At 41.4% G+C, this 24996-nt stretch overlaps 2 protein-coding genes across 4 annotated transcripts; one reads left to right on the forward strand and one right to left on the reverse strand.

The window, feature by feature from the left end:
- Positions 1 to 12747: 12747 nt before the first annotated feature.
- LOC137870105 (sodium- and chloride-dependent GABA transporter 2-like) lies at positions 12748 to 18550 on the forward strand. Its single transcript, XM_068707113.1, has 14 exons — positions 12748 to 12907; positions 12986 to 13120; positions 13877 to 14017; positions 14484 to 14571; positions 14677 to 14809; positions 14886 to 15020; positions 15096 to 15199; positions 15301 to 15425; positions 16455 to 16567; positions 16661 to 16798; positions 16971 to 17073; positions 17332 to 17432; positions 17519 to 17689; positions 18054 to 18550. Exons 1-14 carry the CDS (start codon positions 12748 to 12750, stop codon positions 18150 to 18152), a joined length of 1746 nt encoding a protein of 581 aa, XP_068563214.1. The 3' UTR covers positions 18153 to 18550.
- Positions 18551 to 18646: 96 nt separating this feature from the next.
- Positions 18647 to 24503, reverse strand: si:ch211-132b12.7 (uncharacterized protein LOC564531 homolog). 3 transcript variants are annotated; one of them, XM_068707138.1, is made up of 4 exons: positions 24465 to 24503; positions 22131 to 22313; positions 21617 to 21807; positions 18647 to 20618 (listed from the first exon to the last, which is right to left on the reverse strand). In XM_068707138.1, the coding sequence occupies exons 2-4, from the start codon at positions 22303 to 22305 to the stop codon at positions 19713 to 19715; spliced, it is 1272 nt and encodes a 423-aa protein (XP_068563239.1). In that variant the 5' UTR covers positions 22306 to 22313; positions 24465 to 24503; the 3' UTR covers positions 18647 to 19712. The 3 variants fall into 3 exon arrangements, with proteins under 3 accessions (XP_068563239.1, XP_068563233.1, XP_068563226.1); XM_068707132.1 differs by lacking the exon at positions 24465 to 24503 and adding an exon at positions 24212 to 24458; XM_068707125.1 differs by lacking the exon at positions 24465 to 24503 and adding an exon at positions 23827 to 24043.
- Between the last annotated feature and the right edge of the window lie 493 nt (positions 24504 to 24996).

A 24996-nucleotide genomic window follows, 5' to 3' on the forward strand; every position in this document is an offset into this window, starting at 1 on the left:
GAACACTTAAATAACAGCCATGCATGTGTGCACAGTGTTGCTGTTACAGTCTATTACATCCGCAGCATACTTTAGTCACCAAGACAAAGTAAACATAGATCTTAAAAACCTTACAGTTTATAGGATATAGAGGTCTGATAATGTGTAACTGTTTAACAGTAGGCCCTTATCAAAACATGAATGACTTTAATTATGGAACTAGAAAATTTCGCAAGAAATTTTGACAGTGTGGCTTCTACTGCCCGAAGACGTCGCAATATATACATAAACGCTGATGTTACCGGCAGTATCGTTGAGGTTCGATTGAGATAATGCTTCTCTCTTTTCTGGATTTTAGATTCATACTCTTGAAAAAGTTAAACCAAGTTAAAGCTGACGCTTTTATTTTGAAAACTTACCGGATGCTCTATCCCTTATCGGTGTCTGACTTCCTGCCTGGGTCGATCTGCTCTGTTTTAATTGAGGCAATAAACCCGAGCCTTGGGCTCTCGCGCACCCTTCATTGAGGCAGAGTAGTGTTTGCCTCCCCTTAATGTCAGATCAGCAACACTAAATGTGTTCTACACAGACGTGAAATACAGTACCTATTATATGGAAAGAAAGGACATATAATAAAAGTGTCTACAAATATTACAGTGTGTGCAGGAATGAGACAGCAAAAGGCACGCGCTCAACCCAGTTAGTGAGGGATTCACAGTCTGAGGTGAGGAACAGCTGGTCACTGCCTCACCTCACTGTCTCCTCTCTGTTTGAACAGGACATGCGCTAATTCAGAGATTTTGATTATAAAAATGTTTGGAATAATACAGAAATTACATTTATAGCGCAGATCAGTAGAGAAATATTAATATTTATTTTATTTTAGCATTATTTGTTTTTTACATTTCATCATCACACCCTGACCGCACGTCCCTGCGTAGAGCTCTGGGTGAACACAGACGGCTACAGTTTGTACTTCCTGATTCAACAACAACAGGACGTCAGTGATGACAGGAGAAACATCGCGCCAACCGCATCGCTTCAAACGCGTCGCCCCAAACGCGTCGCTCCAAACGCCTCAAACGCCTCAAACGCGTCTCTCCAAACGCGTCGCTCCAAACGCCCCAAACGCGTCGCTCCAAACGCGGCGCTTCAAACGCCCCAAATGCGTCGCTCCAAACGCTCAAAACGCGTCGCCTCAAATGCGTCGCCCCAAACACGCCGCGCAAAATTCGCGTCACTGCAGTCTCATCGTGTCTGTGCAAAGACTTTGTATGTAATTTCATCACGCGAATAATTCGCCCTGCGTTCGGTGTGAACACAGCTGGCAGCCTCGTGGGGAGGGGAGGGGGGAGCTGCGCTCATGTGATTGCTTGAAAATGAGGCTGACATCTGATTGGCTACAGATAGGTCCATGTTAAAAAAAAGGTATTTGTGAATCCGGCCAGGCAGGGGAGTCTCAAAAAACCCACCAACAAATGTGAAGAGATCCACAAACAAATCCACACAAATCCACAAACAAATAGAAAACATCCACACACAAATACATACAAATGCAGAAATATATTTGCGTGCGTGTCACTGGTTGCCATGGTGACGACGCAGGGCCTGGAGAGTCTGTGAGTCTGTTTGTTTATAAACATCAGTAATTAGCTGAATTAAGAACACCTGTGAGCTTGGCAGACTTTTCATGAGAAAACACTGGAAAACACCTGTCAAACAAATGCACTTTATACCAAAACCATGAGTCCAATCAATAAAATAAGTGCACCGTGAGAGAGATAAGACTCTGCCGAACGCCCTGGTATGTTTTTTATGTTCATAGTGTTATAAATGTGAGCGCCAGCGCAAGTTACAAAACTGGTACCGTCTGCTTTCTTTGACAAATTTCTTTTCTGATTTAACATGGGGCCTAATGGAGCAGTCGGTTGGAGTTCATGTTGCTCCACGGCTGTTTGAGCCAAATGTGTAAATCCGTTGGATTCCATAGACACTTTGTTGCGACCAGCACAACATTTCCAAGCTTTTTGGCCAAAAATGGTGTATAAAGAGTAAAAATTGTGGGAATGGGAGCAATTTGTTTGGAAAAATCACAGAACATTTTCCTGCTCTGCTTCACTCTGACCGTGATGTCATCACTCTAGCACTTAACGAGCTGCGCAATACACACCCATTATAAAATCTGAAACAGACCCAAAGTTTTGCTGAAACTAAATCGGTGACTTCATGAAAACTATGCTAGCTAGCAAAATGTCCATTTGGCTCAATAACGTCCATCAATTTGTCTACGTTTTAAACTTTGAATCATGTTTCTACGTTAAAGTATGGCTGGTCAATATGGGTCCAAAGTTAAGTGTTTTTTTTCCTTTCTTCACGCCGAAATCCCATTTAAGTCAATGGGCCGATTTTTCATCGTAGATCGCGATTTTCGGGGAAACCGCACGTGTTGAATTACTTTTTGAGCAGGTGTTGGCAACGCTGTGGGACTAGTTTCGCGGCAAACTCTGATGTGGAAGATGGAGAATAAGAACTAGAAAATGCATTTCCTGCTGAAAATGCGTTGGAATGCTGAAAGCTGAAAGCTGAAATGAATTGCAAAAACATTGCTGAAAATACAGAAATGAGAGATTACCTGTCTGAAAAATGTTGAAGCCCAAAAGCATTTAAACTGCACTGCTAAAAACCCTTCTCGTTGACACGTCTAACTATGGTGTCAGTAGCTGAAAATATGAGAAAAAAGAAGGCTTTGAAAGTTGAAGTTTAACAGGATTTGAAGATTGTCTCCATATATATCTTATTCAAAACAAATTGCAAAAAGCTTAATAATTCAAAAATGTAAAGATTATAAATATGAAAAGTCATATCACCCTCTCCTGAAAGAGCTGAACATTTTGATATTTGAATGGTTTCTGTGGCTTAAACAATGTGTAGTAATAGTGATATTTGTAGTAGTAGTAGAAGTTGTAGTTGTAGTAGAAGTATTGTTTGAAGTAGAAGTATTAGTAGCAATAGAGATATTTAAAGTAGTAGTAGAAGTTGTAGTTGTAGTAGAAGTATTATTAGTAGTAGAAGTATTAGTAATTCGAAGAAGTAGTAGAAGTAGTCATAGTAATAGCTGTAGTATTGGTTGTTGTATTTAATATAACAGTAGTAGTAGTAGAAGAAGTAGTAGTATGAGTAACAGTAATGACAGTATTTGAAGTAGCAGTAATAGCAGTAGTAGAAATACTAGTAGCATTCATACTTTTAGCTGTAGTAGTATTAGTATTGGTAGTAGCATGAATAGTAGCAGTAGTAGTAGCAGTTATAGTATAAGTAATAGTAGTACTGGTAGTATTAGCAGTAGTGGTAGTAATAATTGCAGTAGTAGTAGTGGTAATAGTTGCAACAACAAAAGTTGTAGTAGAAGTAGTATTAGTAGTATTAGTAGCAGTAGTAGTAATACTAGAAATATTAGCAGCAGTAGTAGTAGTTGTCGTAGTATTAGTAAGAGCATTAATTATTTCAACAAAAAAAGCCTCATTTTGAGCTTAATGTTTAAATACAGTTAATCCATGCGGCTTTTATTTTGAAAGGGTGGGGCTGGGTGGGTTAGACAGGAGGAGAGGAGACTGAATCATAATGTTAGATAAACACAAACAGGTTATTAAATGACAGGCTTCATCAAAAACATTTCAGTTGGAATTCATTCGGTGGGGCTTGTACTTTAAAATGGTGTGTGCGTGTGTGTGTGTGTGTGGGGGGGGTCCTCTAAAAGTCTCTAATACTTGAATGACTGTATAAGAGATACACACGCAGAGAGAGAGAGAGAGACACACAGAGAGATAGAGAGACACACAGAGAAAGAGATACACACGCAGAGAGAGAGAGACACACAGAGAAAGAGATAGAGAGACACACAGAGAGAGAGATACACACGCAGAGAGAGAGAGACACACAGAGAAAGAGATACACACGCAGAGAGAGAGAGAGAGACACAGAGAGATAGAGTGAGGCTTGTGTCTGTGAGTCTGTGTGTTTATAAACATCAGTAATTAGCTCAAGTACGAACACCTGTGAGCCTGGCTGCCTTTTCATGAGAAAAGACTGGGAAACACCTGTCAAACAAAACCCCCAAAACCCCATAACCATAGCCCCTATTGCTCCAATATTAAGACTGGAGAGGGAGGATGAGTTGAAGAACAGATCATGCGAAAATTGTGTCTGTAGTGTAAAAAAAAGTGGCTTCAATGGCGATTTAGAAATGGGGTACGGTTGTCTGTGTAAGACTTTTTTGAAGTACGTTTTAACATTGGGGTCTATGGAGGAGAAAGTTGGTTTTCCTCTCAAGTAAAGGCTTTTGTGCCAAATGTGTAAATCTGTGAGATTCCACAGTCATATGTCTACGACAAGGACAAGATTAGCTACGTTTCCATCCAAAAATTATGCATGTAGAGTGAAAATTGAGGAGTCAGTCGCAAAAGACAAATATTTTTTTCACAGGAATCTCAAGCTTCTCTTCACTCTAGCGATGACATCAAGCACTCTAAGCTGCGCAATACACACCCATTATAAAAGCAGAAAAGGACTGAAAAACACATAAAAGCAAAATTGCTACAGCTCAAAAAGTATAAAAGATATCAAAATGATTATAACATACAATCATTGATCAGGGTTTTCTCAACATTTGAAAGTTTAAATGGTGTCTGTAGCTGAAAGTATGAGGAAGTAGAATGATCTGAAAGTTGAACAAGTTTAAGAGGATTTGAAAAGTTTCTCCATAGACATCCCATTCAAAAAAAAATTGCAAAATGCTTAATAATTAAAAAAGTTGAAAGATTAGAAACATAAAAAGACATAGCACCCCTCTCCTGAAAAAGCTGAACATTTTCATAGTTGAACGGTTTCTGTAGCTTAAGAAATGTGGACGTTATTAAGTGCCAAAATACGTACGGAAGAAATAGTTGAAGAATAAAGATTAGGATAACAATACTTGGAATGCTGAATCAGCATTCCAACAACTAGAAAATGCATTTCCTGCTGAAAATGCGTTGGAATGCTGAAAGCTGAAAGCTGAAATGAATTGCAAAAACATTGCTGAAAATACAGAAATGAGAGATTACCTGTCTGAAAAATGTTGAAGCCCAAAAGCATTTAAACTGCACTGCTGAAAACCCTTCTAGTTGAAACGTCTAACTATGGTGTCAGTAGCTGAAAATATGAGAAAGAAGAAGGCTTTGAAAGTTAAAGTTTAACAGGATTTGAAGATTTTCTCCATAGATATCTTATTCAAAACAAATTGCAAAAAGCTTAATAATTCAAAAATGTAAAGATTATAAATATGAAAAGTCATATCACCCTCTCCTGAAAGAGCTGAACATTTTGATATTTGAATGGTTTCTGTGGCTTAAACAATGTGTAGTAGTAGTGATATTTGTAGTAGTAGTAGAAGTTGTAGTTGTAGTAGAAGTATTGTTTAAAGTAGAAGTATTAGTAGCAATAGAGATACTTAAAGTAGTAGTAGAAGTTGTAGTTGTAATAGAAGTATTATTAGTTGTAGAAGTATTAGTAATTCGAAGAAGTAGTAGAAGTAGTCGTAGTAATAGCTGTAGTATTGGTTGTTGTATTTAATATAACAGTAGTAGTAGTAGAAGAAGTAGTAGTATGAGTAACAGTAATGACAGTATTTGAAGTAGCAGTAATAGCAGTAGTAGAAATACTAGTAGCATTCATACTTTTAGCTGTAGTAGTATTAGTATTGCTAGTAGCATAAATAGTAGCAGTAGTAGTAGTAGTAGTAGCAGTTGTAGTATAAGTAATAGTAGTACTGGTAGTATTAGCAGTAGTGGTAGTAATAATTGCAGTAGTAGTAGTGGTAATAGTTGCAACAACAAAAGTTGTAGTAGAAGTAGTATTAGTAGCAGTAGTAGTAATACTAGAAATATTAGCAGCAGTAGTAGTAGTTGTCGTAGTATTAGTAAGAGCATTAATTATTTCAACAAAAAAAGCCTCATTTTGAGCTTAATGTTTAAATACAGTTTATCCATGCGGCTTTTATTTTGAAAGGGTGGGGCTGGGTGGGTTAGACAGGAGGAGAGGAGACTGAATCATAATGTTAGATAAACACAAACAGGTTATTAAATGACAGGCTTCATCAAAAGCATTTCAGTTGGAATTCATTCGGTGGGGCTTGTACTTTAAAATGGTGTGTGCGTGTGTGTGTGTGTGTGGGGGGGGTCCTCTAAAAGTCTCTAATACTTGAATGACTGTATAAGAGATACACACGCAGAGAGAGAGAGACACACAGAGAGATAGAGAGACACACAGAGAAAGAGATACACACGCAGAGAGAGAGAGAGACACACAAAGAGATAGAGAGACACACAGAGAGAGAGATACACACGCAGAGAGAGAGAGACACAGAGAGATAGAGTGAGACTTGTGTCTGTGAGTCTGTGTGTTTATAAACATCAGTAATTAGCTCAAGTACGAACACCTGTGAGCCTGGCTGCCTTTTCATGAGAAAAGACTGAGAAACACCTGTCAAACAAAACCACAAAAACCCCATAACCATAGCCCCTATTGCTCCAATATTAAGACTGGAGAGGGAGGATGAGTTGAAGAACAGATCATGCGAAAATTGTGTCTGTAGTGTAAAAAAAAGTGGCTTCAATGGCGATTTAGAAATGGGGTACGGTTGTCTGTGTAAGACTTTTTTGAAGTACGTTTTAACATTGGGGTCTATGGAGGAGAAAGTTGGTTTTCCTCTCAAGTAAAGGCTTCTGTGCCAAATGTGTAAATCTGTGAGATTCCATAGTCATATGTCTACGACAAGGACAAGATTAGCTACGTTTCCATCCAAAAATTATGCATGTAGAGTGAAAATTGAGGAGTCAGTCGCAAAAGACAAATATTTTTTTCACAGAAATCTCAGGCTTCTCTTAACTCTAGTGATGACATCACGCACTCTAAGCTGCGCAATACACACCCATTATAAAAGCAGAAAAGGACTGAAAAACACATAAAAGCAAAATTGCTACAGCTCAAAAAGTATAAAAGATATCAAAATGATTATAACATACAATCATTGATCAGGGTTTTCTCAACATTTGACAGTTTAAATGGTGTCTGTAGCTGAAAGTATGAGGAAGTAGAATGATCTGAAAGTTGAACAAGTTTAAGAGGATTTGAAAAGTTTCTCCATAGACATCCCATTCAAAAAAAAATTGCAAAATGCTTAATAATTAAAAAAGTTGAAAGATTAGAAACATAAAAAGACATAGCACCCCTCTCCTGAAAAAGCTGAACATTTTCATATTTGAACGGTTTCTGTAGCTTAAGAAATGTGGACGTTATTAAGTGCCAAAATACGTACGGAAGAAATAGTTGAAGAATAAAGATTAGGATAACAATACTTGGAATGCTGAATCAGCATTCCAACAATAAAGATTTGAAGAACAATACTTGGAATGCTGAATCAGCATTCCAACAATAACTAGAAAATGCATTTCCTGCTGAAAATGCGTTAGAATGCTGAAAGCTGAAAGCTGAAATGAATTGCAAAAACATTGCTGAAAATACAGAAATGAGAGAGTACCTGTCTGAAAAATGTTGAAGCTCGAAAGCATTTAAACTGCACTGCTGAAAACCCTTCTAGTTGAAACGTCTAACTATGGTGTCTGTAGCTGAAAGTATGAGAAAGAAGGCTTTGAAAGTTGAAAAAGTTGAACAGGATTTGAAGATTTTCCCCATAGATATCCCATTCAAAACAAATTGCAAAAAGCTTAATAATTCAAAAAGTTTAAAGATTACAAATATGAAAAATATCACCCCTCTCCTGAAAAAGCTGAATATTTTGATATTCGAACAGCTTCTGTGGCTTAAAAAATGTCAGCAGTAGTGATATTTGTAGTAGTAGAAGTTGTAGTTGTAGTAGAAGTATTATTATTAGTAGAAGTATTAGTAATTAGAAGAAGCAGTATAAGTAGTAGTATCAGTAGTCGTAGTAATAGCTGTAGTAGTGGTCGTAGTATTTAATATAACAGTAGTAGTAGTAGAAGAAGTAGAAATAGTAATGGCAGTATTTGAAGTGATATCAGTAGTATTAGTTCTAGTAGCAATCGTACTAATAGCTGTAGTAGTATTGGTACTGGTAGTAGCATGAATAACAGCAGTAGTGGTAGCAGAGAGAGAGCCAGAGGGAGAGAGGGAGAGACAGAAAGAAAGACAGAGAGAGAAACACAGAATGACAGGAAGACAGAGAAAGAGAGACTGAATGAATGAGTGTGAGAGAGTGAGAAAGGCAGACAGAGAGTTATATGTCCTGAGTGAGTGAGGGAGACAGGAGGACAGACAGTCATCTGGATCGTTTGAGAAGAGCAGACAGAGAGTTATATGTACTGAGTGAGTGGGAGAGAGAGACAGGCAGACCGACAGTTAGATGGACTGAGTGTGTGGGAGAGAAAGACAGGCAGACAGACAGTTAGATGGACTGAGTGTGTGGGGGAGAGAGACAGACAGACAGACAGTTAGATGGACTGAGTGTGTGGGAAAGAGAGAGAGGGATGACAGACAGTTATATGAACTGAGTGAGTGAGTGAGTGAGTGAGTGAGTGAGACAGGGAGATAGACAGTTATATGTAATGAGTGAGTGAGTGAGTGAGACAGGCAGACAGACAGTTATATGTACTGAGTGAGTGAGGGAGACAGGATGACAGACAGTAATCTGGATTGAATGAGAAGAGCAGACAGACAGTTATATGTCCTGAGTGAGTGGGAGAGAGAGACAGGCAGACAGTCAGATGGACTGACTGTGTGGGAGAGAGAGACAGGCAGACAGACAGTCAGATGGACTGACTGTGTGGGAGAGAGAGACAGGCAGACAGACAGTTACATTGACTGAGTGATTTGGAGAGAGAGAGAGGCAGACAAACAGTTATTTGTACTGAGTGAGTGAGAAAGGCAGACAGACAGTTATTTGTACTGAGTGAGTGAGTGAGTGAGACAGGCAAACAGACAGTTATATGTACTGAGTAAGTGAGACAGGTGGACAGACAGTCATCTGGATTGAGTGAGAAGAGCAGACAGACAGTTATATGTACTGAGTGAGTCAGAGAGAGAGACAGGCAGAAAGAGAGTCAGATGGACTGAGTGTGTGGGAGAGAGAGACAGGCAGACAGACAGTTATATGAATTGAGTGAGTGAGTGAGACAGGGAAACAGAGAGTTATATGAACTGAGTGAGTGAGACAGGCAGACAGACAGTTATATGTACTGAGTGAGTGAGTGAGACAGGTGGATGGACAGTCATCTGGATTGAGTGAGAAGAGCAGACAGACAGTTATATGTACTGAGTGAGTGGGAGAGCGAGACAGGAAGACAGATCAGATGGACTGACTGAGTGGGAGAGAGAGACAGGCAGATTGTTACATTGACTGAGTGATTTGGAGAGAGAGACAGGAAGACAGACAGTTATATGGAGTGAGTGAGTGAGTGAGTGAGACAGGCAGACAGAGAGTTATATGTACTGAGTGAGTGAGGGAGACAGGAGGACAGAGAGTCATCTGGATTTAGTGAGAAGAGCAGACAGAAAGTTATATGTTCTGAGTGAGTGGGAGAGAGAGACAGGCAGACAGACAGTTAGATGGACTGAGTGAGTGGGAGAGAGAGACAGGCAGACAGACAGTTATATGGAGTGAGTGAGTGAGTGAGTGAGACAGGTAGACAGACAGTTATATGAACTGAGTGAGTGAGTGAGACAGGCAAACAGAGAGTTATATGAACTGAGTGAGTGAGACAGGCAGACAGTTATATGTACTGAGTGAGTGAGTGCGACAGGTGGACAGAGAGTCATCTGGATTGAGTGAGAAGAGCAGACAGACAATTATATTTACTGAGTGAGTGGGAGAGAGAGACAGGCACACAGACAGTTACATTGACTGAGTGATTTGGAGAGAGAGACAGGCAGACAGACAGTTACATTGACTGAGTGATTTGGAGAGAGAGACAGGCAGAGAGACAGTTACATTGACTGAGTGATTTGGAGAGAGAGACAGGCAAACAGACAGTTACATTGACTGAGTGATTTGGAGAGAGAGACAGGCAGAGAGACAGTCAGATGGACTGAGTGTTTGGGAGAAAGAGAGAGACAGACAGACAGTTATATGAACTGAGTGAGTGAGTGAGACAGGCAGACAGTTATATGTAATGAGTGAGTGAGTGAGTGAGTGAGTGAGACAGGTGGACAGACAGTCATCTGGATTGAGTGAGAAGAGCAGACAGACAGTTATATGTACTGAGTGAGTGGGAGAGAGAGACAGGCAGACAGACAGTTACATTGACTGAGTGATTTGGAGAGAGAGACAGGCAGACAGACAGTTATATGGAGTGAGTGAGTGAGTGAGTGAGACAGGCAGACAGACAGTTATATGTACTGAGTGTGTAGAGAGAGACAGACAGACAGAGAAAGAGAGAGAGAGTGTGTGTGTGTGTGTGTTTGTGTGTGTGTGTGTGTGTGTGTGTGTGTGTGTGTCATTGGTTCCCATGGTGACGGCGCAGCAGTTGGAGAGTCTGTGAGTCTGTGTGTTTATAAACATTAGTAATTAGCTCAAGCACGAACACCTGTGAGCCTGCCGCCTTTTCATGAGAAAAAAAATGGAAAAACACCTGTCAAACAAAACCACAAAACTCCCATAACCATAGCCCCTATTTCTCCGATATTAAGACTGAAATGCAAGGATGACTTGAAGAACAGATCATGCAAATATTGGATCTGTAGTGTAAAAAAAAGTGGCTTCAATGGCGATTTAGAAATGGGGTACGGTTGTCTGTGCAAGACTTTTTTGAAGTACGTTTTAACATTGGGGTCTATGGAGGAGAAAGTTGGTTTTCCTCTCAAGTAAAGGCTTTTGAGCCAAATGTGTAAACCTGTGGGATTCCAAAGTCATATGTCTACGACAAGGACAAGATTAGCTACGTTTCCATCCAAAAATTATGCATGTAGAGTGAAAATTGAGGAGTCAGTCGCAAAAGACAAATATTTTTTTCACAGGAATCTCAGGCTTCTCTTCACTCTAGCGGTGACATCACGCACTCTAAGCTGCGCAATACACACCCATTATAAAAGCAGAAAAGGACTGAAAAACACATGAAAGCAAAAATGCTACTATTCAAAAAGTGTAAAACATATCAAAATGATTATAACATACAATCATTGGTCAGGGTTTTCTCAACATTTGAAAGTTTAAATGGTGTCTGTAGCTGAAAGTATGAGGAAGTAGAAGGATCTGAAAGTTGAACAAGTTTAAGAGGATTTAAAAATATTCTCCATAGACATCCCATTCAAAAAATAAGTTGCAAAAAGCTTAATAATTCAAAAAGTTGAAAGATTAGAAAAATTATGAGAAATAGCACCCCTCTCCTGAAAAAGCTGAACATTTATATAGTTGAATGGTTTCTGTAGCTTAAGAAATGTGGAAGTTATTAAGTGCCAAAATACGTACGGAAGAAATAGTTGAATAAAGATTCGAAGAACAATACTTGGAATGCTGAATCAGCATTCCAACAATAAGCCCGCAGGATTACAGTCAGTGTGCTTTGGCACAGGCAGTATTACTGCCTTGTGCCACAAAGCCACACTGAATTAACTTGTCACCTGAGTAAGTGAAAGTAATAACATGTTCTTAGACACCTTCTGGGTTATCACATCTCAGCCCTGCGGTCCGTTTATCAGGCTGGGTGTGTGATTAAATGCAGATACAACACAACAAATATAAACTTAAGGTAGATAATTTCACTACCTGAAAACAAGGTGAGAAGTTCGGTCATCCGTGAGGGACTCAGAGTAGAGCCGCTGCTCCTTTGCGTGGAAAGGAGCCAGTTGAGGTGGTTCGGGCATCTGGTGAGGATGCCACCTGGGCGCCTCCCTAGGGAGGTGTTCCAGGCACGACCAGCTGGGAGGAGACCCCGAGGGAGGCCCAGGACCAGGTGGAGGGACTATATCTCCAAACTGGCCTGGGAGCGCCTCGGGATCACCCCAATCAGAGCTGGCTGATGTGCCACCGGGAAAGGGAAGTTTGGGGTCCCCTGCTGGAGCTGTTGCCCCCGCGACCCGATCCCGGATAAGCGGGTGAAGATGAGATGAGATGAGATGAAAAAAAAATAGCATCACAGTGAAAATAATGTTAGTAAACGTTATTTATTTTGGCTCGTACATAGATTTTGCTCCTGGCGGTCATATGTGAGGCCAGATAAAATGTGACATAATGTCATTTTATTAGTAGTCCCTCGTCTTTGTCTTCTCAGCTCTCACACTGACTTTGAAGTGACATTTACATCCGTCTTCCCTCGTGCAACTTGTTGAACTTTAATTGACACTGTACACACATACCACCAGAACATATTGAGAAACTTATCGGCTGCGCTTCATTTCAACTCCCTTGCAAACAGTTGCGTCTTTGATACATCTGAAAGAACACAAGAGGAGTATTTGAGCTGAACAAGACAAGACATTTATAAAGACTGATTTGATCCCTTTGATTAAAATAAAAATTCTATGTGTTATATAACAACAAGGAATTTGGACTTTTCTAATCAGTTGTCGTTTAGATATTGCAATTTATGCTCAGTCTGGGCGATAATTGACATTTCCATTTAGAACTGATTAACCGGTCAGACAGTTGCTCATTACAAGATGACACAGAAACAGTACTGAATATAAAGCCAGAGAAGACGTGGACACACAAAGCTCGCGGGTTAAGAGGACGATTGGGTTCAGACTGAGCTTTTGAGAATGTTGAATAAAATATGTGCCACAAAACACAAGCAAGTGGAGGTGGAGGAGAGAGGACACTGGGGCAGCAAGGTGGAGTTTCTCCTGGCCATGGCGGGAAATGTTGTCGGCCTCGGCAACGTGTGGAGGTTTCCTTACCTCTGCTACAAAAACGGAGGAGGTAAGCAAATATGAGGTTCACTCGTTACCTGAAATCTCTTAGTACATGTATGCATTGTTGTACATTTTGTAAATTCAGGTGCATTCCTGGTGCCATACCTGGTGTTCGTGGTGACTTGTGGCGTACCCCTGTTCCTGCTGGAGACAACGGTAGGCCAGTACACCCAGGAAGGCGGCATCACCTGCTGGAGGAAGCTGTGCCCTTTGGCGGAAGGTATGCTGTTCAGGAAGTTATTGAAGATTCACTGGTAACAATCTCTGAATGATTGATTTGAGTGTGTGAGGCAGTAACACATGACATCAACCGCTCTGACACTGAATGACGTAAACACTGACTCATGAAGCTCCACATATCAGAGCTCTGTCATGAATGTCAGCAGGGCAAACATTGACAAACTGGCAACTGCATGGTCTCTGTGACCCTTTTTCAAGGGTTTTCAAACAAGGGCAATTTGGATCCTTTTTTTTTTTTTAAATCTGTCTAATCACGAGTCTGACAATAGAAGCACAATGATAAATCTGATCTTTGTTGTGCTTTTTTTGACATTTCTAAATCAACTGTTGCAGTGCCTGATATTATTTATATTCCAAAAACATTGACATTACAGATAGGTAGGTTTCGTCACAACAAAGATACCACCAATAGTTTTTGAAGATCACGTTTATGAAAAAATTATCAAAATTGAATAATTGTTAATGTTTCTAAAAAATATCAGCTACACAGCTGGGTAAAATCAAGTGACATTTCATTCTGGAGAAGTCACAGAGATAACTTAGAGAAAATAAAATGTTATTTTTTATTTTTATATATATATCTATTTATCATTATGGACAAGTAGTCTCTCACAGTGAGTGAGCAGTTTTAGTGATCCATTAGGTCAGTCGGGTTAGTGACCCTGACCGCTAAGCGGATTAATGGATAAATGGAGGGAGTCAGGATGTCATAATGTTTGTCTATGTGGCCCCGCAGGTATCGGCTACGCCGGGCAGCTGATCCTCTTTTACAGCTGCATGACCTACATCATCATTCTGGCCTGGGCTTTGCGCTACTTGGTCTTCTCCTTCAGCTCACAGCTCCCCTGGGCCAGCTGCAACAACTACTGGAACACAGGTAAAATGGACACTGTCACATGCATTAAGGCTGACTTGTATAACAGAGCACTAACATTGATGTTACGATGACAGATATCAACACTCCAGTGACTTTTCTGTCAATTAAAAGAACGTCCATAATGTCGGGGGACTTGAGAGACAGAATTTAGAAAGAATTTTCAAAATGAAATCAACAGAAGCAGAGATATTTTGAATTTGACCCCCTAACATGGGTCAAGTTTTGGAACCATTGAATCCTACATTGCTCATAATGCAACTGGTTAACGTATTCAACTGCACCCTCCCTGTCTGGTAAATGTCTACATATTTTAAACTCCACACCAAACGCTTGTAATGCAAGCTGTTTGAAGTCCAAACCGCGGTGATTTTGTCAGACTTTGGCAACCTCCCCCTAGAACCACAGAAGATCATTATACATCTGCTTTGTGACTATTAATACGTGTTTTGTCTTATTATTCTTTCAGAAAACTGCATAGACTTTTCCACACACAATGAAACCTTTAAATGGACCAACCAGACTAACACAACCTTTGCTGCCACAGAGTTCTGGGAGTATGTATACGGATATACTAACGCCTCTAGGTTGATTTAAATGTGCCAAAATGAGTCATGATTAGTCTCGATAAAACGCATTTGTTGATCTTTTGTTCCTTCTAGACGACGAGTGCTTGGTATCTCAAGTGGGATTGAGGAGATAGGCAGCATCAGATGGGATGTGCTGTTGTGCCTGATTGTGATGTGGATCATCTGCTACTTCTGCATCTGGAAAGGGGTCAAGTCTACAGGAAAGGTATTTAAATAAGCCCTGAAACTGTGGTAAAAGCGTATAAAGTTTATCTCTAAAATGCTTTGTCTTTTTTCCCCAGGTGGTGTATTTCACTGCTACCTTCCCATATGTGATGTTGGTTATTCTTTTGATCCGTGGACTCACTCTTCCTGGGGCTCTACAAGGCGTGGTTTATTATCTTCTGCCTGAACCCTCGCGACTCACAGACCCTCAGGTAGGAGGTTCATGATGTACTGTAACAGTGGGAAGTTCATGGAGGACTTTACTCACTGATGCTGTGTTGAAACAGGTCTGGATGGAGGCTGGGGCTCAGATCCTCTTCTCATACGGCGTGGGTGTGGGCTCCTTAACCGTGCTAGGCAGCTACAACACCTACAACAACAACTGCTATAAGTGAGTATTACTCAATGTTTGAGTGTGACAACAACTCTGACATCAGAGCTACGCATTAACATGGATGAATTTACAGAGTGCACACACGATGTGTTTTGCAGAGACTGTCTGGGGCTGTGTTTGCTGAACAGCGCTACCAGCATCGTAGCTGGGTTTGCAGTCTTCTCTGTGCTGGGATTCATGGCTCACGAGCAGGGCGTTCCTATTGCAGAAGTGGCCGAGTCAGGTAATGCAAGTCGTCAGAGGCATTCAGAAAGATGCAAAGTATCCAATATTTCACAATAAAAAAAACTAAAATGAAAGAAATCCAAAAACAAAGACAGATTAATTACTTCACAAACCCTCACATTTATCTTGTGACCACTAGGAACCACAGGACTAAACTGTGTATAAAGTAGCTCCACCTGCAGCTACAACTGTAAAATGCTGTTTATACACTGATGAATCAATATTAAGAATATTAAGAAGTCATTTTACCACAGTGCCATTACTTTCACTTAAGTAGTCTGACTGCAGGACTATTTATTTATTGAGTATTTTTACATAGTTTTTTGGTATTCAAAGTGGAGGATCCGAGTACTTATTTCACCGCTAGTCCACAATGGGTAAAACGCTGCTGCCATCTTGAGGACAACCATAGACACGACCAGCACATTAACAGTTACTCAGCCTCAAACAGTACTTTAGCACATGTTGTCATGTCTCTTCCCTTCCCTACCCAAATATTTACAGGACAAACACAGTCAGACTGACTTCCGTACAGTTTCTCAATCATCAGCCGACACTTTGGCCATTCCTTCATTCAGTGCTCAGATTCACGCTGGTATATCTCATAATAGGTCACATGTCCACATATGTATCTACACACACTTATACTCTATCAATATAATGGGCATTATTATAATCAGGCATCAAATGTATTCATGTTAACTGGGTAATCGTCCTCACCAAAAACCATGAAGACAAACATGATCACGAGAATAAAGCTGTCAACTTTGGCCTTGTTGTTTTCAGTGACAAAGATTCTTGCGCTCACAATCTGCATCCAGTTTACTACAAACTTAACTTTCTTGAGACACACTTGTAAAGAGATTGACTGAGGAGGTTGTTTATTAGTTACTTGATTGATGAGATTTCCTCTGCATTCCCACCTGGATGCGTATCGCTTTTACTCTGCAAAGTTATCAATGCTAAATTGGTTGAACAACAAAGGCAGATAATAGACGGGGATGAATCTGGCTTTGTTGTTTTCCAGGTCCAGGCTTGGCGTTCATTGCATACCCTCAGGCTGTAGCCATGATGCCTCTGCCCCAACTGTGGTCCATCTGCTTCTTTGTCATGCTCATCCTCTTGGGTCTGGACACAGAAGTAAGACGTACTTTTAATTAACTCCTTGTGGAGGAAAAAAAAGAATTCCCATCGGTCAATGTACTTATTGTGTGTCGTCCTGTCTCTGTACAGTTTGTCGCCATGGAGGTTGTGATGACGTCCATCATCGATATGTTTCCCACAGTGATGCGCAGAGCAGGCCGGCGGGAATGTTTCCTCCTCCTCTTCTGCCTCACATGCTTCTTCTCTCAGCTTGTCATGATCACTGAGGTCAGTATTTAGTATTAAATGTACATTTACTAGCGGTGTATTGCTACCAAAATGTAATGTACGGTAATGTCTTTTTTTTAATCATGATTTTGTTTCATCATTATAACAAGATGCATGCATCTGAAAAATATAAAGTAAAATGAATAAAACCATGTCAAAACAATGTCTCCAGGGAGGAATGTACGTGTTCCAGATGTTTGACTACTTTGCTTGTAACGGAGCCTGCATCCTCTTTCTCTGCGTGTTTGAAGTCATTGCACTGGCATGGATGTTTGGTAGGTATACTGTTTATTAAAAGGGGCAATTTTATAAAGGACCTAAATAAAGCTGGGGGTAAGATCAAAATCAAAGCAGCAGAGGCTGAGATATGATGACTTTTAGTCCCTTGAGTTCTAAAAACGCATCAAACCCCTGATGACATCCTTGTGGTTATGTTCTCAGACGATGTGAGAATAATAGAAAAGTTCCCCTTTAAATGACATTCACAAACATTACTCTGATGTGCTGATCATCCAACCTCATCTCCTACAAAGGGGCAGAGCGGTTGTGCGGCATCATTAAGGACATGGCAGGTGTGCACCCCAACCCGTTCTTTAAAATCTGCTGGCTTTACTTCACACCGCTGGTCTTACTGGTGAGTGACTTTTTATGCTCCAGATGTTCTTACACTGTAATGTCAGGATAACTTCTGAATCCCTCTTTTTGTTATTGTTTTCTCAGGCCTCTTTTATATGTTCCGTAGTCGAGTATCAGCCTCTGACTTTTAATCGCTGGTACGTGTATCCAGCCTGGGCATACACCTTGGGCTGGATGTTCTCCTTTTCCTCCATCCTGCTTGTGCCGGGATGGGCGCTGTATAAACTGGGAACTGGGACTGGGAACTTGAGACAGGTGGGACAACTGTGTAATTGATTTTGAATGATTAATTCAAGAAATCACACGGTGTATATGTCACATAATGAATACATTGAGTATGTGTCAATAACAAGCAAAAGAGCAATGGATGTCTGACGTCCCATCAGCAAGAGTTGTCGTCATTTTTAGGATTTATTATGATGATTAGGCTGTAAAGTGAGGGTCTTTAAAAGTAGGAAATGTGTATTGATCAAAGTATAGTGTTGATTTTTCAGAGTACAAGCTACATTCTCTAACTACCAACAGCATCAGCAGTTGATGCATGCAGCATCAGTGATATTGATGATTGCATGAATGAATGCTTCAAGCTTTCGGTGAATACTTCTCTCAATTTTCGTAGCGCTTCCATCATCTGTGCCAACCGGCCCCTGACTGCTCACTGACCCAAAAGGGAGAAGAAGCTGAGCTGCAACACATGAGAGGGGAAGGTCTGCACTGACTCACTTCCAGTTGATCCGGAACTCTTCATCAACCTCATTTATGTGTACAACACCTTTCCTTTTTGAATGGCTTTGCTTAGATCTTGATCTTCATTTCTTATAGTATTTGTTTTTGAAAGGTGTTCTATAAATCAAGTTATTGGACAAAGATCAGTTACTGAGCAGGCTGGTTAGATTGTGATATTACTTTTTCTGCTTTTCTTAAGACTATAATTCAAAGACAAGCAACACTTGTCTTATTTACTTTATCTCAACAATACTGGCTTGTTACTCCAAGTGTTACATTATGATATGTCTGAGGTAAATGACTGTTATCTGTAAAACATGCTGTTGATATTTCAAGAGATCCTAGAAATATATATTGAGAATACATCGCAGGAAACACTGATTACCTCCTCAACAGTCAACAAGTTATAAGTTCTTGTCATAATGTAAGCACTTCTTTGTATAACGGGGCTCAATTTAAAAAGACGCACATGATACAATGACAGAGTATATTCCTCAGATATTGCTTTATTTAAATACCTTGAAATTATGAAAAAATACAATGTGAAACACTTTTCAGAAATGCGTTGGAAGTGATGTCCGTCATATGGATATAAGCACAAAGAAATAGATGACAAATAATTCAACTTATCACATGATGATAACCACTTCAGCAAAGTACTTTCATACTTTAACATTGTCGCACAATCAAATTCACAATGCAGACCGTACTCCGTCTCCGGCTCGACACACGAGAGGAAACCACATCATTGATTATCTTTGAGATGCTGAGTTGAATTCTTCTATTAAAATATGATGTGTGCTGTATTTGTAAAATGAAAGTGATATGAGAACCCGTGACAAAGACATAACGCCAAAAATATCAAAGTGGAAAAAGAGCAATTAAGGCTTGGTTGACAAGTATTTGGATAGAAGTCCTGGTGGCGGTCCAGTGTAGCGCAGCTTGTGACGTTACAGAGAGACGTTCTCTGCAGCGCTGAGCGCAGAGTTGTGCCTCAGGTGCTGCATGTTTCCTGAAAGTGATATTTTGCTGGGAGCCGTTGAGCTTCGTTGTTTTGAAGCCACCAATCTTGTTTATCACCTTGTTTTGACTGCTGTACTCATCCTTTCACTGATTTAAGTTGGTCTGCCGTGAGAACGAAACAACCGACTGAAGTAATTAATACACACCGTCTTGCCACCTGAGTGCAAGCCAATTTCCTCTGCCTCCCGGGTGAGACATCGTATTCTCACATAATCCTTTAAGTGGCCCACAAGCAGAGACACATCTGAGTGGTTCTATAAAATCTGAAGTGGTATCCTGAATTGCACTTAAGAGAATTCAATCAGCTTTCACAAATCTGGTGAAAAACATTAAGACAACCGCAAACAAACCGCGACATGTGCAATAAGTACGAGTGACTGTTGGTTTCCCATTGACCCGCAGAGATATTTCGCGCAATCCCTATCAAACTGAGTTTAAATAACCAGGGATGAACCGTTAAAGCCACACATAACAACCAAAAATAGCCCTGAGTACTCGCTCTCCCTTTAAAAAGGCCCTGTGGATTGTGCTAGTCGGTAGAACTGTCGGGAGGCATGAAGGTGTCTTTCTCTGACCATTTCCCTCCGGCCTGCAGCTCCCTGCCTGAGTTTACGTCCGGCCGCACCTCTGAGCTCTCAGCACCTAGTGGCCCAATGGCGTCGCCTGTGGAAACACTCGCTGGTTGACTGGCAGAGTCTGGATTTTGCAGGGTTTTAATGTTGGGGTAGCTGCCGGACTCGGCCATTGCTCGGTGTAGATGTTCCCAGGTACAGCTGGGGTCGCTCACGGCCTGGCACAGAAGCTCCGTGTGCTGGCGGAGCTGCGCAATGTCCCGCTCGGTGGCCTTGCTCTGCCGCAGCAGCTCCTTCGTTCGCAGCGTTATGTCCAACAGACCCGACTGTTTCAGGATCTCCACTGTGTTGAGGAAACGGTGTTGGCGAGTTCTGGTGGAGCTGTTTCTGTGAAGTCCTCTGGTTTTGAGGACGGAGCTTTGGCTCAAGGAGACAGCAGTGGGACTGGAGGAGGACGGACAATCTGTGGTTGAAGAGGAACATGGCCGCCTGGAGGTTAAGGCTGCTGATTTGGGTTGCTCGCAAAGGCGCTGCTCAGGTAGACTCCTGGTCACAGGTGTGTCATCCACCTTGAGTTCTGTGCACACTCTCTTGCTAAGATTCTGTGCTTCATCGTACGGTGACGATTTATCAGGCGGCTTCTTGCTGGGCAGTGGGGCAATGCGTGGGTAGGAGTTGAGAATGGGCAGGTAGGTGTCATTTGTTTTCTTCCCCGTGACGTTGGGACTCCGGGAGAAGGTCTCGTGGAGCTGTCGAGCGGCCGGCAACAGGCTAGGCTGATGGAAGAGGATCATGCGGGCAGCGCTGGTTTCCCTGCTTCCAGTTCTCTGCGGCAGCTGATCTCTTTTCTGGATCACGTCCGGCTGGTGGGACAGCGAGGAAGAAGGAAGCAAGTATGAGACATTAAACACTAGGGGACAACATGCTTATCGCCACATTCAATACTATCATGTTAACGATTTGATATGTATCGCAAATTCTAAGTATTGCAATTCTACAGTTTTGGATTTAATCTGTAAGGAACACAGGTTACATGTTTTCTCCTTTTTGTGAATATAATCCAATTCATCGGATTTCCAGACCTTTTGTCAACACTTTATTTTGAAACCCAGACGTAGTCACACGTGACTTGAAATGGAATCAATATGAATGAGACAGGACCCCATGTGGCAACATATCACGTTACCTTGATGCACAATTGTGAGGTAATTGTCAAATCCACCGTGAGTGTGAATGTTGGGATTGGGCCTCGCTCTCTCAAGCACCTCGAGAAGGGCCATTGGTCAGCTCCGGTCAAATGCATTCAACACAAACGTCGGCGTATGGATGCACTGCAGTTGTAGCGTCGGCTGATTTGGATGCGAGTGTCGGCCGAGCACTCTGGGTACTCGTGTTGATCTTCTACCGCGACACGCTATCTGTCCATGACGGAGTTTGCATGCAGCTTTAGCCGTGTCTACCTCTGCGTTTCCTGACAATGTGTGACACCCACATTATTTACATACTTTACTGTAATATGTAGTATTATCATACTTTGGTATTAAAATGTCAGGGTGTAGATCGTATCCCTGCGGATCTCGGACGGTCCGCTACTTCCTGCGTCATCGCTTCGGCTTTGTTACTCAAAGAAAAAAAGCGGTAACTTCCTACCTTCGCATAGACTAATATGAAGCAATTATATAGGCATTAAAAACTAAATTGCATAATCAAAGAAAGAAAATGGTGATACCATAGAAATCAATTAGTAGACACAGTATTAACAGGTGGTGTATGAGTACATTTAGCTCCTTTGAAGAGGAATCTCACATTGTACTTTCCCCCCTCCCTGTTTTGGTGGGAGATGCATGAAGAAAACTCTTACCTGCTGAATCACAATGTTGTTGATGATGTAGAAGGGTGGCAGCTGGCGGTCTGCTGGCATCAGGGGAGGTTTCCCAGGATTCCCGCGCCGGATATCGATATTTAGTCCCGGCTGTGAAGGTTCTGCCCGCCCGCCGCCTCTGCACTGGCTTCTGTTGCTCCGCTGGTCCTCCACATCCGTCTGCTGCCCGTCTGTTGGAAGAAATACATTCCGACTGACGCAGAGTAAAGCCATGCTCCAAGAGACTGCTTTTGTGACGTAGGCTGGTAGTGTTAGAAATGTACATGTCAACCGTAATCAAATTAAACCTGAAAGTCAGCACAATAACCTCGTCTTCAGAGTGTCATTACAAGTAGAGAATGTCCTATCTATTGTGTACTGCACTGTTTGTCCAATTCAGCTTGTATTACTACCGCCTTGAGCTGACTTGTGAAGATAAATGGGCGTGTGTGGAAAATACCAGTCGAGAATAAAACTTGGCAAATGGTCTTGCTCTGGTTACATATTTACTCACCAGAGTAGCCAGAGTCTTTTTCTGAGCTGCAGCGGGAGGCCGTCCCACTGGAGTCGTCCGCGTCTTTGGTATCACGCATCGCCAGCAGAGTCATGCGGTTGCTCTTATTTTTAGCATTCTTGCTGGATGTGGCACAAGAACTGCGCTCGCCACAGCAAGGCTGTTCCTTCGGCATGCTGGGCCCTAATGAGAGAAAACACGATATCTGAGTCACTTAATAGCAGATATTGACAGCATTAAAAACCAAAATAAATGTTGCTCTCATGAGTCAGAGGTCCGTGTTGGCACCGTGATGGACTGGTGACCTGCCCAGGTTGCACCATAACAAACACCCACTGCATTCTGGGATAAGATCCAGCGTCTAATTGCCGTCTGTATAGAACATTTTCTTGTGTGTCGTTTTTCGTGTTTCCAATGTTTTTTCCTCATGTGAATCCACATCGTGCGCCGATGGTTGTGTTTTTGTCCGAGGTAACTTATGCACACAATAGTGACGTCATCTGAATACCCACAAACAATAACTCAAGAGAATATCAGCTAAAATGTAGTTTCACATAAAGTCGTATGAGTATATACAGTGCCATAACGCTACACATATATATATATATATATATATATATATATATATATATATATATATATATATATATATATATATATATATATATATATTTGAGAAATCCAAAGAAATACACACACACACACACACACACACAATCCCATTTGTATAAACACTTTTCCCAATGTTGACATGCATGTGTGCACATGTATTTACATGGAGACAAAGGAATGCATATGTCGTGTGTTGTTTTGAGTCAACAGAGAGCCCGTTAAACCAAAGAAGAAACAGGTTTGAACCACTACTTCCAGTTACAGAAACGTGACAAACGTGTAAAGCAGTCAGCGGATTTTAATTGTTTTTTCCCCCGGCTTTTTGGTGTGTATTTGGGGTCCTCTGCAAGGAGCTGGATTACTGTATCTACTGAACAAAGTGCAAATCCAAACACTGAAGAACAGATTGTACATGGAATACCTCTTTATAGTCTCTGAATAGCACAATATACTGCTCTGTGCTCTGCATTAGGAGTGTGGGTGATGATGCGTCTCTACAGTATCAACAATGCAGCCATGCACTTCATATTCACACGTCATGTCTTCTACACTGCATCAACATGTAAAGCTCTTCAGTGGAAGAGTTGTACGTTAAGATTTAAAGTGATATTTTGGCTTTTAAGATGGGCTGTATCAACATTCAGTGTTCTCCACCTTCGATAAACACCAGGTATCCCTTTCATAAAAAATGTCCGCTATCCTGGAAGTACGTCAAACTTTTTTGTGTCTCAAACATCACAGAGGCAGCGGGTCCCTGAAGGCAGCACATCTCAGCTGAAACAGCAGCACCCCTCCTCCTCCTTCCACCCCTGTTATGTAACACTCAACTTGGAAACACACTTCCTCTCACACACTGGCCGCAAACACACATACACACACAGACACAAAAAGAAACGCACTAATCAAAGTAATTTGGACATTTTAAACGACATCACGCGTCGTTAACAGGCTGACGGACACATGTGAGACGAAAAAGTTATAAAAGAGTGAGAGCTTGAATAGGAAGTATAAAGACTCAGCAATATTGCGTCTTTTCCAAAACCAAAACATTCCCTATCTCCTCTGTCTACAGTGGAAAACTTACCTTCAATAGTAAAACAAGCCAATTGTTTCCAATAATGGTCGTTTTTCCCACTTGCGCGCGCTCTTGACGCACTGAGAAACGCGACGGTTAACCCGCAGTGTCATGTTTAAATTGTTGTCCGTCAGTTACAGTGAAATACAATGGTTTCATGTTCCTCTCTTTGTTAAATAACCTACGCCGTGAGATAAGAGTACAGTGAGTCGCGCTGACATAAGACGATGTCTGTCAAGCTAGCCAGGGCTGGGAAAATCATATCCGGTTGGTTTCAGAATAAAATGCACACGTACAAGAACAAGGGGGATTTTATGTAGAATACCACCTGGTCTGATAGTAGTTCGTGTAATACACAATCCTCTTGATTATAATTTCATTAACCAGTACTTACCTGAACGTTTATCCAAAAGTGGGCAGCTTCCCCGCTTTTGTTTTGAAATCCCGGTGGCTAAATCCTAGCTAGCTTGACGCCGCTGTTTGACGTGACTACATGTTAAAAAGAAATAGAAAAACAAAAGAGCGACAAAACAAAACAAAATATCGAAATGACCCTTGCCTAATGGCTTAACAAGACAAACAAAACGTGGCCCACCAATGACGCCATTAAACACGGAGGGGGAGGGGGTGACAATTGTGCGCGTTACCTCAGCTGAACCCACAGACGGCTGCCGGTTGGACCTCCCACCAGACACAATAAAAATGATCTCTCTGCGCGAGCTAAACGCCGATTGAACCATGAGACAACTACGACAGCCAATCAGAAACGAGCGCACGTGTAGCAGCCAGAGCAGTCATGGTGGAGGAAAACGTATTGCGCAATAAACAAGTGTGCATTAAAACAAAAGGAGGCTCACCACATTTTATATTGGAAGTAAACATAATAATATCCAGTCATGTTGCTGGGTTTTATCCAAACAGCAAGTGACCACATATGTCGCCTGTGCCAACAAACCCATTACTGCGTGTTGGAATGAACCTGCATACACAACTGTTGAAAGCTAATCTAACTGAATATGTGATGGACAAAACTAATCCTGTTAATGGCAAAAAACGCAGTTACACAATATGCACGGTGTGCAAAGGAATACTCTTGATACGTGCTGCACCAGCCGTCCAACATTCTGTGAAGTGCCAGTCAGCTGTGTCAGTGTGATTGCACATGTGAGCAGGAACGGC

Source organism: Cebidichthys violaceus, unplaced genomic scaffold, assembly GCF_023349555.1.
Source record: "Cebidichthys violaceus isolate CVI_PGR_0920_01 unplaced genomic scaffold, fCebVio1.0.p SCAF_1, whole genome shotgun sequence".
In the NCBI taxonomy this organism is placed as follows: Eukaryota; Metazoa; Chordata; class Actinopteri; order Perciformes; family Stichaeidae; genus Cebidichthys; species Cebidichthys violaceus.